Below are 15,946 nucleotides of genomic sequence, written 5' to 3' on the forward strand. Positions count from 1 at the left end.
AGGACGCGAATGGCAAAATCCAGCATTCGTATTTTAGTCTGCAAAAGATCGCCAAACGAACGTGAGGGTTCGGAAGCGTCGTCAATTGTTCGCGAATGTCGTTTTTACTTCGGTGAGAATTTCAAAAAAGTTTGAAATTTTTTGCGAACCTTTTCCGCACACTTGGTCGTGATTTGCTCTTGAATTGTTCTCGAAAGTGTCTTTAAAGCCTCGTCATATGCGCAAGACCTTCGCAAGACACGCGCGATGTTCGCAAAATGTTCGTGAAACCCCAAACAGACTCCGAAACTTTGGAGAATGTCTCGCGTATGTTACGCGAAATATGCGAAGTTTTTCCGATCATTTTACGACGTAATCGCAAACTGTTCACGTACCTTTTGAGACATTCTCGCGAACGTTTAGCGCACGTTTGGGGGATGTATGACCTATACGTTTTCTACAAATAAAAATCTTAGCATACATCTAAACATCAAACAATTATTAAAAACTACAGTAACAAAAGAAATTAAAGACTAACAAAGAGAAAGAAATGTTTGATATACAAAAAAAATTGCAGAATACACTAAATGTTAATCTAAAGTATGCAAAATTTCATTTGAACTATAGAGATTATGTGTTGGAGGAACTGAAAAAACAAATCAAATGCTTTACTAGTGGAGATAGGTCCTAGGGAAAAAATGTAGGCAAGCACACGATAGAAAAATGAGAGAACAAGAAAGGAGAAATAGAGGAAAGAAAAAAAAATCAACTCAAGACAGCTTCCACCTCTCCTCGGGTACATTTTCTCAAATGATTATGGACAATTTTTCGTTGTTCGCATTTCCGTCGCGTGTTCTTCGTGTACGTAACATGCTGTACTTTAGCAGTGATACACACGACATTCGCACATACGTCGTGGGAACTTCGCACAAATTGCGCAAGAATATTTTTCGGCTTCATTGTCGGAAAACATTCGGAGAAAAACTTTTCCGAATGTTGGATTTTGCCATTTGCGTCCTTCGCAAATCGTTCGCGTGCTCCGTGAAATCCCACCCTGAGGAACACTTTGCGATGTTTTGTTTACTTTTTTCATGGATTAGTAGATGGTTTCTATCAGTTTGCTCGGGAGCACGCCAAAATACACCATTGCAGTGTCAGCTGTCCGTCGTGGAAGATGTGACGCATTCTAACGTATTTTCCACACATTACACTTATATCTTAATGAGGTAAACTCGGTTCAAAGTTTAACGCGTAAGTTGATAACTGAAGTTGATAAAATTCTACAAATACGGCGTTCCCCGGTAGGAGCAAGTGGCACGTTTCTCACCATTAAAGGTCATTAATTATGGCAAGTACTTATCCAGCACCATGTGAAACGAACAGCCACCACTAAGCTGTTTACTGATTGTAGATAATAAATTATTGCTTTTCGGATAGGCCATAGCTAAATCCGATGATTTACTTTTTTTCTTTCTTTCTTTTTCTTCTTCTTACAGAATCGCTTGAGAGAAAATGTCAAAAACAAAATGTGCATGACGCGTTAGTGTACATGATACGGGTATTTTCTGCCATTATCATAATCCATTATCGCTCCTCTCTCCCTCTCTCTCTCTCTCCATTCGTCCCTCCTACTGTAAACTTTAAATCTTCCCCACTTAACTTGAAACTTGAAGCAAGGAATTGGTAACCAGTCTTCGAGTCATTACTCATTCATTGCTCACTCCAGTACCTACCAAGTAGCACGTAGGAAATTGAGTTGAGCTGCAAAGATGGACCTCGTCTTAAAGACTCTGGTCTTTTTACTCCTCGGATCTTCTTCATTATCAGCCCCTGTCAACGGTCGTAATTATGACGGGTAGGACTTTACTTTTCTCTATGTTTTTGAATTCGTTTTGATTTAACAAAAAAAAAAGTTTGACATGTAGGGCCTACTGTATATTATTTCGATGTGCACCTGACTTTGAGAGGGATGTAATGAATGGAGATGCATTGTCTGCACACAAATTTGTTTGCTTGGGACATCATGTTTGTAGCGTTTGGGGGGGGGTTCCTGCGTTGTTTTTGTTTTGTTTTGTTTGTTTGTTTGTTTGTTTGTTTTTGTTTTTTGTTTGCTTGTTCTTTTTTTTTTTACATCGGTGATATTCTGAAGGCTACCGCCCTGAGGTAAAGTGATATGGGGAATTATTTCTATTTGAGCAAAACACCTTGTCCGCAACGCCCTTACTACCCTATTAATCAACACAGGGCAGACAGGGACATATGCTGTACGTTGTCTTTATGTTACACCTAAAGTATTTATCAAACTTAATCATAAACATTATTGTCGTCATCACATCAAATATCGTTGTAATTCGTATCTCACATCACTGATATTCAGTAACTGCTCACAAGATCCATATTCAGCAGTCGTACTTTTTTTCTTTCGATTTCTATATTGTGTATTTATACCTTTGACTAAATTGTACGGAAATGAAAGCAAACAAACAATATCACACATGAACTTATAACAAGGTAAGCACAATGTAACATCTTACAAAGTAAGGTCACTTACTGTACTCTCTTTTTGTTTGTGTTTTTTTTTTCAGATACCAGGTGTGGAGAGTCATCCCTTCGACGATCTACCAAGTCAAAAGTTTAATGAAGTTCGATCATGGTTTAGACGGTCTGGATCTGGTGAGCTCATGTGTTAATAATAAAAAAAAATACTTAAGCATGTTACTCTTTGAAAAGAAATGGTATCAAAGAAACAAAATGGTTACAAAGAGGATTTGTCGTGACTCTGGATATTCGTACCCGGCGGACTATTAATTATGAGTATCCGCCCCTGACTACATCAGTTTGGCCTCTATCATATATAGGCAAGGCATTTTGGACTCGTTGCCGATAGTCCTGGGCAGGGAACTCATTCCGATTGGTGACTGCCTACAGGCACCTCTTGTTTCATTAGTTGCCAAATGAAATGAAGCATGAGACAAAAATACCAGCAACTAAGTTTAATTGAAAGAAGTGAAGAAATCGCAATGTTACGTTTTCTTTTTCTTTAAAAAAAAAAATGATGTTGGTTCCGTTTGTATTATGCATTTACATGAGGACGTGATGTCTTCACCTAAAAAAAAAAAAAAAAAAAATATATATATATATATATATATATATATATATATATACATATGATTTCCATTCCGACACAGTTTAACTGAAATTTAAGTTACACTAAGAATTTTAAACTCCTTATTTACGACTTTGCAATTTATAGAATGATATGACGTGCAGGATATGATTGATTCTCTTATATGTAACAGAAATGAAATGTGAAATCCTTGGGTGAAATCGTCCTGTCATTAAACTTCCACATTATAAATACAATGTTAATCACTGCTTTCTGAGGAGAAAGGATAAAACTTTTATTTACAACAATCATTGTTTTCCTTTACTCTTTTCAAGATTTTGATTGAATTCAGCCCATGAAGTTTTATCTTGATTTATTTCACCTTTGGTTGCGTGTCCGTGTCCATAACATCACACATTCCTCTTTCAGTGACTATATAAATTTGGATATACGACATTATTGCGTCCTCGATTTGAGGGCATGAGCAAAGTGGGATTTCTTGATCAAACCGCTATGATGGTTACAGTTCGTTATTCCAAAGGTACGTTAATTAAAAAATGAAAGAATCGTTGAACCAAAGGTTCATTAGTGCGAAAATGAGATAAGGTTCAGTATTCCGAAGGTTTGCTGAGCCTTAAACGAAATATGGTTCGTTAGTACGCACCTTTTTTTCATTTTTGGATTAAAAAACCGTCTAAATAATTATAACGCAATGGGTAGAATGCAGAGCATTTGCAGTTTTAAAGTCACATGATACAGAGAGACAACATACACAATATCGACACGTAAAGGTTAGCACGTTTTGAATTAGGGGTTTGTACTTGTCATAAAAGACGAAAGATTAAGATTTCTGCCTGGAAGTCACATTTTCAGACGACCACAACCTATTGTAAATTGCCAACAAAACAAGTTTGCATACTTCTCTGGAATATTGGAGATAAACTCTAATTATTCACGGGCAGTTTTTTTTTTCTCTTTTGCGATAAATTGACCCTTATCCACATATCAGAATTTAATGCCTTCCTTTTTAATATATGAAGTTGCTCCGGACACACTTCCATTGCTAAGGGTTAATTCTATCTTTATCACACTCATCCACAAATAGAATTGTTCCTGTTTACCACTGAATTCCAACCTTAATGCAACATCTGTTCGTGTTTTTCGTATGGGTTTGATGTCTCTGTGCCTCAAATGTGGCATGTTCATTGCGAACAGATACCAATAAAAATATACTTACTTTTTCGTGTGAAGGACGTACATCGTCGATGGAATTGCTTTCTTTTAAGATACTCTTCTGCCATGGCTTTTGTAAATATAATTAGAGAGTTATATATGTATACACATATGTATATCTATATCTTTTGTAAATATGATCAGAAAGTAATATATGTGTATATATGTAATCCTATTTCTTCTTTTTTTTTTTACGTTTAAGATTGACAGAAATATGAGGCCTATGAACATATCGAATTTTTGTTTTTCATGAAAACCTGCCAAGATCGACTTTTGGCGGGAAGCAACTCCCTCGTCGGTGAACCGGCCAGTCGACATCATGGTGCCTCCTATGCTTTTCAATCACGTGCGGTATATGCTGACGTCACTCAACCTCGACATTGACGTCATAATTTCTGATGTGGGTGGTCTGATTGCCAGCCAGATGGCGGAGAATCTTGAGAGGCGCAAAGCACGCAAAGTGTCCCCGGGAGTCAGTTCGCTCGAGGATTTTGACTACACGAATTACCACACATACGACGAGGTGCGAATACAAAATATCGTCAAAGTAATATCTATATCATTATTTCGATATGAAATGTTTATAATCATGAAACCAGTCATGAGGTTACTGCTTTTAGATTTTGATGACTGTCCTCTTTTTCTCAATATGCCGCAAATGTGTTTCTATGTTAAACATCTGGCCATGTTGCAGCTTATCGTATTGCCATGACTGATGTTCAAGTCTAACAAAGTCTAAACCCGTCAATGTGCTTCGTTTTATATCTTCTTTAAACATATCGAATATTCCTTCAAAATTATTCCTATCTTGTATCTTGCATGATTCCTTGCAAAGTTTGGCAATATTCGATTTGTTCGTTTGTTTGTTTGTTTGCTTGTTTTTCGTCCATACAAGAATTAAGAATGGTCATTCATGCGTAAGGTTTGCAGAACAGATTAGATAACTATTTTTTTTTTTGCCTTGGAAAACCCGATCAAACTATTACGTCAACGTATCTCAGACTTCATCGTACATTTTTCTCACCAGACATCGTGGAATTCTTGAAATACTTGCATCTCGTAAAAGTGTTGTTCATATTTGTCTTTGCCATGATGACACAGTTATTCGTATGCATTATTTCCCTTGATTCAACTTCGTTCGGATACCATCGATAATTTGTGTCTCGAATTGTTGTTGTGATTGAATTTAAAATGCCGAATGCTTGATTTTAATAATACTAACAACTATGTTTGTTTTATCGCTTACAACGACGCAGATCCAGCAATGGGTTGCCGACATCGTGGCAAAGTACAATGACATTACATCTCCTTTCGTTGTGACCCGCACCTACGAGGGCCGTGAAGTCAACAGCTTCCGGGTAAATACTATACATGCAAGTTTGTGTATGATACTATCGTCATGACAGTGAAACTATACACTTCTATGGCAGGCTGTGTGGACGCTGCAGTGTTTGTTGGATGATTTTAGTCATCATATTCTTTTGCTGTTGTTAGATAGTTTGTTTATGTATTTATTTGTTTTTCGTTATGTTTGTTATCACTAATGAAACGATTCTATGTGTGTGTCCACCGTAAATGATGAGGTATTGTGAGATTGTGTCTTTGGTGGCTCTACTTACTTTGACTGTTTTGAAATCCACCAGATACGAGGCAGGAACAGCCAGCCGGGCGCAACACCGCCCCCAGCGGTCTGGTTCCAAGGCGGGATTCACGCTCGGGAATGGATATCACCAGCTACCGTCATGTGGTTTACTGCGAAGGTAAACTACCTCATTTCGTCACTTGGGCGCCACAAGTATGACTATCATGAACTATATATTCACTGAGTGCGCAGGCGGATAGGGTCTTTTGATTTTTCAAAGAGACTTTTTTTTTTCTATTTTGCCAACATGGTAGATTCACGCTTGTCATCATCTTCAAACTGTTATAGAATATAAAACAACATCCGTAGTAATAGACCTTAGATCTTACAGCACTAGAATGACATTTTAAAAACTTTACAAAGAAAGTTGCCTTCTCCTTTCTTTTAATTAGTAAATATTGATGTATAATCCTGTGGAATAATACTGATTAATGGGCGAGGGACTCTATTTGTGTACATTTCGTTCTTCTAATTACATTTTTATTTTCATCAATGTTCCCTCACTAACATTTAGGTCCCATTAGGCTCGCTTCGCCAACGCGTCACATCTCAAAGACACACACGCACACACACACACATACACACACATATTATTTAGAAAGATAAATATACGCTCATCTATTTATTTCCCATTCATTCCACTTCACAGTTACTTGAAGACTACGAAAATGGAGATGATTTGGCTGTGCAAATGTTCGATAACATGGACTGGTACATCACTCCTTCCCTAAACGCTGACGGCTACATTTACACTTGGACTCAGGCAAGTACATGATTTGTGAAGCAAAATGAATAACTTATCATATTTAATGTCATTGTACTATCATGCTGTGTAATAAGACATGGAGCTAATATACATAGACTGTTCACTGCAGTCTTTCTTTGATGCAGTGATCGTCGCCGACACCTAATTATGTGTATCTTAATGAGTACATTCAGGTGTCATGGACAATAACGATTGTGTGATCATGTATCGTCACTAACAAAAGAATCTTTTCCCTCATTTCAGTCTTGTTTCGCTTATGTGCCTTTTTTCAGACGGAAATGTCTTTGAATAAATACATGAGGATGAATAAATACATGATGATGAGGAGCAGAAAACCTGAGATCATGACAAATTTTGTAACAAAAGATGGGTAATTGCTGATTCGCACATTTTCTCACACGCATGAGATATACTTGTTTTCTACCATTACCGTCCATTTTTGCTCTGGAATAAGCTGTGGAAAAGTGAAATATTGAGATCACAAATGACAATCATTCTGCCAAAATGTTAGCTTTCATTTAAAAACTGCCTGCTTCTCCCAAGCGAAATTGTTTGATGTATGATTTCCTAACATACACCACAACTTCACATTCACTTATCTTGATTTTTGTGAGTTATTTTCTTCTGCGCATATAGTTTAAGATTTCTCGAATCTCTGTCTTGTTCTTCTCCCGGCTTGCTGGCGGTGACGATCATGGGATCAAAGCAATGAAGCATGATAAAAATGTCTTTGTGGCGCTTTTGAGATGTACGGATGCATGAATTAATTAACGATACGATGAATGTCCATGTGTATTAGGTCCATGAATAAAGTAAACAGAATGTCGTGCTCTGGATAATGAGCCAGAACAGTCGACGTTTTGCTCCTTTATACTAACTTAAAGTCATTGGAGATGCGGTAATATTGCTGTACTTGGGCACAGGTTTGGTGACTTACATGGTTGTACCTGACGACAAAGCACAAAAAGTGAAAGCATACGTATCAAGGTATTATTTTAATTTCAGTGTGGTTAGTAAGTTGTTTGTCTACAAACGATTTGATAAAGTGTGCCTATACGAAGCCTTGTTATCGAAATTTGCATTCTTCAAATAACTGAATATTCATTTCAATTCTCTCTGCTTTTCTTTAATACTATCTTTTTTGGACAGGACCGTCTGTGGCGCAAGACAAGGTCTGATAATTTTGGCGACACAAACAGTGGTTGTAAGGGAGCTGATCCGAATCGCAACTGGCCGTTTGGGTTTGGTGGTAAGATTTAATCGATTTCTTTCAATTCAATTCAATTCAATTCGAATCAAATTTTATTTCATTTTTGAAAAGAACGCAGGATTTCACCTTCCTTGGTAACAGAGAATAAGGTTGCATAAGCAAAACAAAGTCGAAATGTTACCATGCTCTTTTTGGAAGAAAATGCAGAAAAATGACTTCTGCTCATAACTTTCTAGCCAAAACTTAGGATGCAGCAGCCTTCCAACGGTTTGCAAAAGGGGAGCGGTCAATGAACCTACGCAGAATTCGCGGCTGCTGCATGATACGGAAGGCTTTAAGCCAAAGTTAAGCCAGAGGGGCGGGGTTGGGGTCCATCTTTGCACGTTCCATGCCATGCATGCTTGGGCTAGGCATTTTTAAGTCGGCTTCGTTCTATGTTTGTCTCAACCGCCGACGAAAAGGTAATGGCACAAGTCCGTTCCCCTGCTCTAACATCTATCACGGACCGGAGGCTCTCTCCGAAGTGGAGGTGGCAGGGGTAGTAGACTACCTTCGCAATCTGAAAGCCGGAGGACAGGATTTCCATATATTCTTGGACTGGCACAGCTACGGCCAGTACTTCCTCTCGCCGTGGTCATACTCCGCGTGGGCGCCAAATCCGCCGGACTACGATGATATGGTAACAACTATGAGGAAGCGAATCTTGCTTTATTTTGTTGTTGTTGTTGTTGTTGTTGTTGTCGTGTATGTGTGTGTGCGTGTGTGTGTGTATGTATGTGTTCAATGTAATCGTCGGTTTTATTGTGATTGTGGTTGATTGTTTTCTCTGGGATCTAGGTAATAAATGTATGTTTATTTTTTCGTTTTCGTAGATGATCATGGCCAACGCAGCCGCTCAAGCGATATTTGACGTTCATGGGACTGTATTTCGAAGCGGGTCTTCCATTGAGCTTCTCAGTAAGTGTGACATAAGAACAATGGATTTTGATCTTTGCAGCTCTACCAATGTGCAACTCAAGGGATCTTAGAATGATACGACGTCTTGTAAAGACTATAAGTCCTATGTCTCTTTATTTTCCTGTCAAAAAAATACCAACTATAGCATCATTGTAAGCATTAGCTGTGACTTCAATCGAAATTGAGAGTTCAATTAATCGGATAAATCCGAAAAATGTTAATTTAGTGCAAGGGTGTAGAGACGTCAGGTGATCTCGTGGATTGCGCACTGCGCTTTCAACGAGAATGTTTATGATTTTGAACGTCTTTCCTGATTACCAAATTGTTATGTATGGATTCGGTACATATCGTTAATGAGACTACATGGCTCTGGCATAAACTATAGTTTATAGCTTGTAAACTCTCCTGGGAGTATACTGGGGACAGGTTTTAACCCCAGTGAACGGGGTGACAATGTCGTTGTTCATGTCTTTGACCATTAACTACGTGATGAAAAACGATTTTCACTATGACATAATTTTCTATCATCATTATCATTATCATTAAAAACACTCATTATTCTTATCATCATTATCATCATCGCTGTCATCTTTATGAGACTGCAGTTACGAAGTAGTGAAAAGGCTGGTATAACATCTTTTGCATTATCAGATGAAGCCGCAGGGTCCAGCAAGGACTGGGGCTACGTGCCTTACGACCCTTCGAACAGGTTGAGTGGCGGTCTCGGGGCAAAGTACTCCTACACCGTCGAACTCCGCGACAGGGGCCAGTATGGCTTTCTCCTCCCCGCATCTCAGATTCAGGAGGTCGGGGAAGAAATGTACGCCGGTGTGCGTGCGATGGGTGACTACATCCTCCGTGAGCTTGGGTTCATTGCATAAGACGAGTTCGCTGTTTCAATGCCAAAGGAGTTTGTTTTCATTAATCCGACTGACTTTGTTCACATACACGTGCATGCTACTTGTCTTTTCATAAATTAATTGATTGCATATATAGGAGTAGAAAGAATAAGTTGTTGCCTTCCATCGCGTGACCATTGTGGGGTATGGGGTCTTGATTTGAATTAATTTTGGTTTATTTTTTTTTTCGTGCACGTTTGTCGGTTTTGCACACTTTCTTGTTCTATATATATATATACATACTTTATAAAGTATATAGACCGATTCAAGCGACTGTTCATGGAAGTGCGCCCTCTTAAGGCGACGCCATAACTGGGGGCCAAACAGGCCGGGTCGGCAAGCGCCCTGATTGCGTGGCAAGGGTGCATGCCAGCGGCAACCAATTCTTTTACCACCCGGCGCCAGCCGGCCAGCTAGCTATCTCTGGCGCTGGCAGCGATCGACGCTACTGGCTTTGTGACAACTAAAGTCTACATTTTTTTCGCTAGCTAATTAAAAATAAATAAAATTAAACAACTATACCGACTATGAGCGAATGGGTAGAGGACATACGGCTGTAGCCAAAACTTGAATTTCAAGGTAAATATCGGTACGATCCGTGAATGTTTGTGGACTCTATTTCTTTGGCGATGACTTGGGTACTCGCGTGTAAGCCCCGTATATTTACATTTGTGTAAGAGAATAAAAACCGCTGGGGAGAATTATTGCTAGGCACAGGCAGACGTCTTGCTAATAAGCCTAGGCTGTTGACAAGTTAACTGATATAATTAAATACAAATAATGAATAAGAATCTTGAGCTAGATATGGCGCAATAAATTGCAAGCTATCAGTTAACCTTTTTAGGGCAGGCTTTTTTGCCTTTACTCGGGAGTGTCGGGCCAGCAGGGTAGAATCTGTCTATCGTTAGATCTTGTCTAGAAATCTAGGCAAGAGTCCAGACTAGATCTAGACCTAATGACTTCTAGAACCCTACATCCTATATCATTTTCGGTTGTTGATAACTTCAGGCAAGCCTAACTAAGTAAACCAGACGGAATATAAATCTAGGCGTTTCTAGGCCGTATATGCCTAAACTTAAGTTACGAGTACGTCGCCTGATGTCTACAACCAAAACTTCTACTGTTTTACTAGGTCGAAGTAACCTTGCATAACATCACGCTAACGCCTAATTAATATTATAATCTACTAAAGTGGTTTGCCACCATCCATGGTTTAGAATTTATAAGTATCACTTTATCAAAAGTCAAATTCAGAGTTCCAGGTCCAAATTGAATACTGAATAGGCCTATGGCCTGAACATTGAAGAAGTGAAAACAATATAAGAATTTAACGCATCTTGAAACATTTATTTAGCCGTAGTGTAGGCTGTAAAATGTTTGTCATAATAATATAGTCTATCCAGGAAGTGTATTCTAATTTTGGCAAGTAGGACACCAAGGATTAAAAAAAAATAGTAAATTATCAAATTCTTTGACCTAAACTTGTCTTCTAAGATGAACAACATATTTTACGAATATGCAGTGATAACCTAATTGAATAGAGAATCTAGTAGACATAGTTTGTTTCGAAATATGTGCATTTTTATACCGTTGTATTTCACTTAATTGTCTTTAATTTTGCCTTAATTTATCATGCGTCAGCGGTGTCTGAATTTCATACACTGCCGTGCAGCTTCCACTTCCATTTTTTCTGTTATTTGTGCACCCAACAACTGCATAATGTGTTTTCCTGATCCTTCCTTTGAAGCTTTCAAAGTAAATCAATATGTCTGAATCACTCAATTTGTCCAAAAGAAAGATATTAAAAGCCGCTAAAATGACTTTTCCACAATGAGTAAACAATCACAATATTAGCGCGGCGCTGGCGGTCGCCAGCCGCGGCGCAGCGGCCGCGCCCGGCTAACTATGCGCGATGGGTACGCTAGGCTGCTGAGCTAGCTGCAAGTGCAACTAAACTCGCTGGGTAGCTAGCTCGCTGGAAGCTCCCGTTGGCCCCCAGTTATGGCGACCGTTATAGCGCCGCTAGCGGCGGTAGGTGAATAGGTCATCGAAATTGAATCGGTCTATATCTTGGATTAAGAAAATCTCATTCAATCCAATGGATGAAAACTCACATACTGCATGTGTTTCTAATTGATATCAAGCTAGCAAAAGCTTTACCAGAAAATTTAAACCAGGCATTATAGTTTGCTCCATCATGTATTTTTTTTTTTTTGTTCTCTTGATTCATTGCGACGTATGTCACGTTTGAATTTTCACCAAAGGAGCTGAATGACATCTAGAGTGTGAAGCAGCATTTACAGCAATATTTCCCTGAGTGTAGATTTGAGTGTGTATTTTGTTTGAAAAGTTACCATGTACAGCCTAATGAAATAGCTGATGTTTTCTTTTTTTTTCTTTGCTTGCTTGATGATGTGTTAAGAAGTTTTATAGACTTTAAGCTTGCAAATGATTGGTAACTTGTCTCAGGTAATACAGAAAAACAAACAAACTTTCAATCATTCATTAAAAAAAAAAACACCTCAAAAAATAGCCCGGTGTAAAGCCAATCACTAGACCAAGTAAACGTATCAAAATGAAGAGATAAAAATAAAAAGAAATAAAAATAGCTATGGACTTGAAATAAAATCGAGTGTTCACAAGATGAAGTGTTCTGTAAACTCATCAAGTTGATCAAAATACAAATAGACATTGAAATTCCTTCAGGAGGTTGTCAAGAACTCGACTTTTATTATTTTATACATTTAAATCACTCTCTTGTGGGTGACTTCATTAGGTAACGTAGTGACGCGTCATGTATATATGCATATATATATAATATATATATATATATATATATATGTATATATATATATGAACATATCAAAATATATACTGTGTGTATTTACTATATATATACATTTATATATATATATATATATATATATAGACAGGTGTTTCTTTCTCAATAAATGTCATCAAATCAATTTATGGTGTTCGTGGTTTGTATAGTCAATATTTGAAAGTGATCCCTCCCCAAGAACAATCAACACGTTAACACGTACACTCTTTTATTTTCCATATACATGTAAGGCCTATATCAATAGTATATATATATATATATATATATATATATATGATTATACCGGACTCAACACATATATATACGCACACACACACACACACACACACACACACACAAATATGTGGTGGCCCGTTTGGGGCACTAATATCTTTGAATTTGAAATTTTGGTTGCCCCAAAAAGAAATGAAGTGGCCCGAAATGAAAGAAAAAAAAAATCATTTTGAATTCTAGCTACCCTAATTTGCCACCAAGAGCTAACTTTTTTTTTTGGAAATTTGGTTGTCCGATATAATTTTTTTTTTTTTTTTGTCTCGGGCCACCACTAATTTCTAGCCCTAAAAATATGTATAAATGTATGTATGTATGTATATATATATATATATATGTATATATATATATATATATATATATATATATATATATAAATATATAACACTTCATTTCTTTTTGGGGCAACCAAAATTTCAAATTCAAAGATATTAGTGCCCCAAACGGGCCACCACATATTTGTGTGTGTGTGTGTGTGTGTGTGCGTATATATATGTGTTGAGTCCGGTATAATCATATATATATATATATATATATATATATATATATACTATTGATATAGGCCTTACATGTATATGGAAAATAAAAGAGTGTACGTGTTAACGTGTTGATTGTTCTTGGGGAGGGATCACTTTCAAATATTGACTATACAAACCACGAACACCATAAATTGATTTGATGACATTATTGAGAAAGAAACACCTGTCTTCGGGGAATCAATACGTTATGTGATATAGGTACCAGTCTTGAATTCTCTAATTGATTAAAAAATCATCCCAAGGGATCTTACGAGAAAGAAGCAAGGTCTCCGTAGAATGCAGTTATATAGTTCATGTGGTTTCCTACAACACAGCTCGGATTGGGTCGTGGCCTAGCTTTGCCCTGTTAACGGATGAAGGATGATGAGTTTGACTCGAAGGCGCATTTATCTAATTCCATCATTCAGACTGCAAATACTAACAATGTTACATGTATATCCTTCCCAGCTGCTACATAAGAGGTTCAAACTTAAATGTACAAACGAGCATTATTCACACACCAATACGATGACTACATGATTACAGCTCAGACAGGTAAAATAGTCTTATCTATCGGGTTGCCTGTAAATGAAGAAAAAAGGCAAGGAAATTGTCCTTTTATAGACCTAATGACGCATTCGGAAAGAAAATGCACACAAGGAGGATATTGCAACACCAAATATCAAGTGAAAAAAGGATTGCCTCCTGGTAAAGAGAACTAAAAACTGTGCCCATGATTAACAACATGTTAGTAAAGCATTGCTCCAACTTTAATAGATGACGGTTTCATTCAGCATTCTGCCCACGATTATTCGAGTGGAGAATGCTCTCAAAATGTCACACTTTAAAGCATTTACCCCTCATTTTCGAACGCTTTATACCGTATGTTCCCCCCCCCCCCTCAAAAAAAAAAATACAACTGGACCCTCTGCAAAGTTATCTTTATAAAGAATGAATCAATCCAAATACAATTTCAGGTTATGAAAATATAACTTATTACCCACATCTCAGAGAAAACCCCATCCGATTTGCTTCAGTAGTCAAAGAGACATGAGGATCTTTGTAGAGTATGTCAGGAATCCCTTCCCTCCAAGTTTTGCCCATTGTGTTCAAAGTTCCAAGAGCATCCAAGTGCTGAACTTGGAAGAAACGGACCCAAGTCATGCTTCCCTGAAATAGCATTTAGATTGTTCAATCATTTTGAAAGTTATCAATGCGAAAATGGAGTGTATTTTTTTTTGGGGGGGGGGGGACATTCTGTAAATAAAATCTCATACACACACACACACACACACATGTATATATATATATATATATATATATATATATATATATATATGAGTGCTTGTGTGTATGTATGTATGTGGGTAATACATACATAGTTATGTTAGAAATAAAAATCCTTTATAATTGCACACAATCATTGGTTAATACAAGAAAATCGATTTGTATTTTGAATACCTAAATGCAAGGATTTATATTGTACGCCTTTTTAGGTTCTTTTTTTATTGGCAAAATGTAGAGATTCATCTTTTTAGATTTGCCTGATTGCAAATCACATACTAATAAATGATTATGCTCCATAGAAAAATTTTCTTGAAAGAATCTGAAACAAAATCGTTGATTCCGAAATACGAAACAGTGAAATGCATAAAGAGCTAATCTATGCAGTTGAACAACAAGGGTGGGAAGTCTCATTCCGTGTGACTTTCGCATATAAATTATAGTAAGATAGCTGGAATGTGAATTTGTTCGTATTCTAAATCAGTCCATTCGATCTTTAACTAGCGGCGACTTTCAGACATCACTACGTTCGACACTGTTTGTTTCCTTGTCCCCATAAAGATCTCATCAAAACATGCTTCACATAGAATCGTGTTTGTTGTACAAGTATAGATAAGAAATCCCATGGAGCTCAGAAAAAACAAACAAACATGAAACTCCACAGCCATAAACAGATTTACAATCACGCTTACAAACACATGTGCAGGCGCAATAAAAGTGCGAATTTAGTCGGTATTTCACGTACTCATTGGGAAAGTTTAAGGTTGATTCTATCTGACGAATCATTTCCAGACATTTTGGCTTTCACGATGCCGACAATATAAGAGGCTCTTGATTACGGACCATGGGAAGGGTGACAAAACATACCTAATTATAATGATTATAATACTCAATTATTATAATACTCAAAGAAAGTGCGATGGACGAACCATTTATACCCGAAATATACCAGTCAGTCTAAGCGATTGCACTCGTTATATTGTAGCATTTTCATCTTTACCAGATCAAGGTTGCCAGAGGTTCGTAATCATGATCGTGGAAATTGTGGCCGTGAGTCCCGTGGTTGCTTACTTTCTAATACAATCATCGCTTCCTTTCACCAGTCAAGAACAATTAACAAATCAGTTCAAATAAAATCGAATCGAATCGATGGACTTTATAAGGCAAACCGTGCAATCGTAATTGAGGGTTCATTTCCTCATACAGTTTAGAAACCTCGGATGGAACGGCTGTCTGTCGA

At 37.5% G+C, this 15,946-nt stretch overlaps 1 protein-coding gene across 1 annotated transcript; it reads left to right on the top strand.

Moving 5' to 3' along the window:
- Positions 1-1,748: 1,748 nt before the first annotated feature.
- On the top strand, positions 1,749-9,774 carry LOC140227619 (carboxypeptidase B-like). Its single transcript, XM_072308036.1, has 10 exons — positions 1,749-1,834; positions 2,565-2,652; positions 4,584-4,841; positions 5,575-5,676; positions 5,962-6,078; positions 6,610-6,723; positions 7,876-7,975; positions 8,398-8,615; positions 8,809-8,893; positions 9,545-9,774. The coding sequence occupies exons 1-10, from the start codon at positions 1,749-1,751 to the stop codon at positions 9,772-9,774; spliced, it is 1,398 nt and encodes a 465-aa protein (XP_072164137.1).
- The last annotated feature ends 6,172 nt before the right edge of the window (positions 9,775-15,946 follow it).

The sequence above is a fragment of the Diadema setosum genome, chromosome 4 (assembly GCF_964275005.1).
Source record: "Diadema setosum chromosome 4, eeDiaSeto1, whole genome shotgun sequence".
Taxonomy (NCBI): domain Eukaryota; kingdom Metazoa; phylum Echinodermata; class Echinoidea; order Diadematoida; family Diadematidae; genus Diadema; species Diadema setosum.

What these genes read in the sequence shown, in the direction of transcription:
- LOC140227619 (XM_072308036.1), top strand. Translation starts at nt 1,749, where the DNA reads ATGGACCTCGTCTTAAAGACTCTGGTCTTTTTACTCCTCGGATCTTCT. An exon ending in ATTACCACACATACGACGAG is followed by an intron (nt 4,842 to 5,574) that starts GTGCGAATACAA and finishes ACAACGACGCAG; the next exon opens with ATCCAGCAATGGGTTGCCGA. An exon ending in TCATGTGGTTTACTGCGAAG is followed by an intron (nt 6,079 to 6,609) that starts GTAAACTACCTC and finishes TCCACTTCACAG; the next exon opens with TTACTTGAAGACTACGAAAA.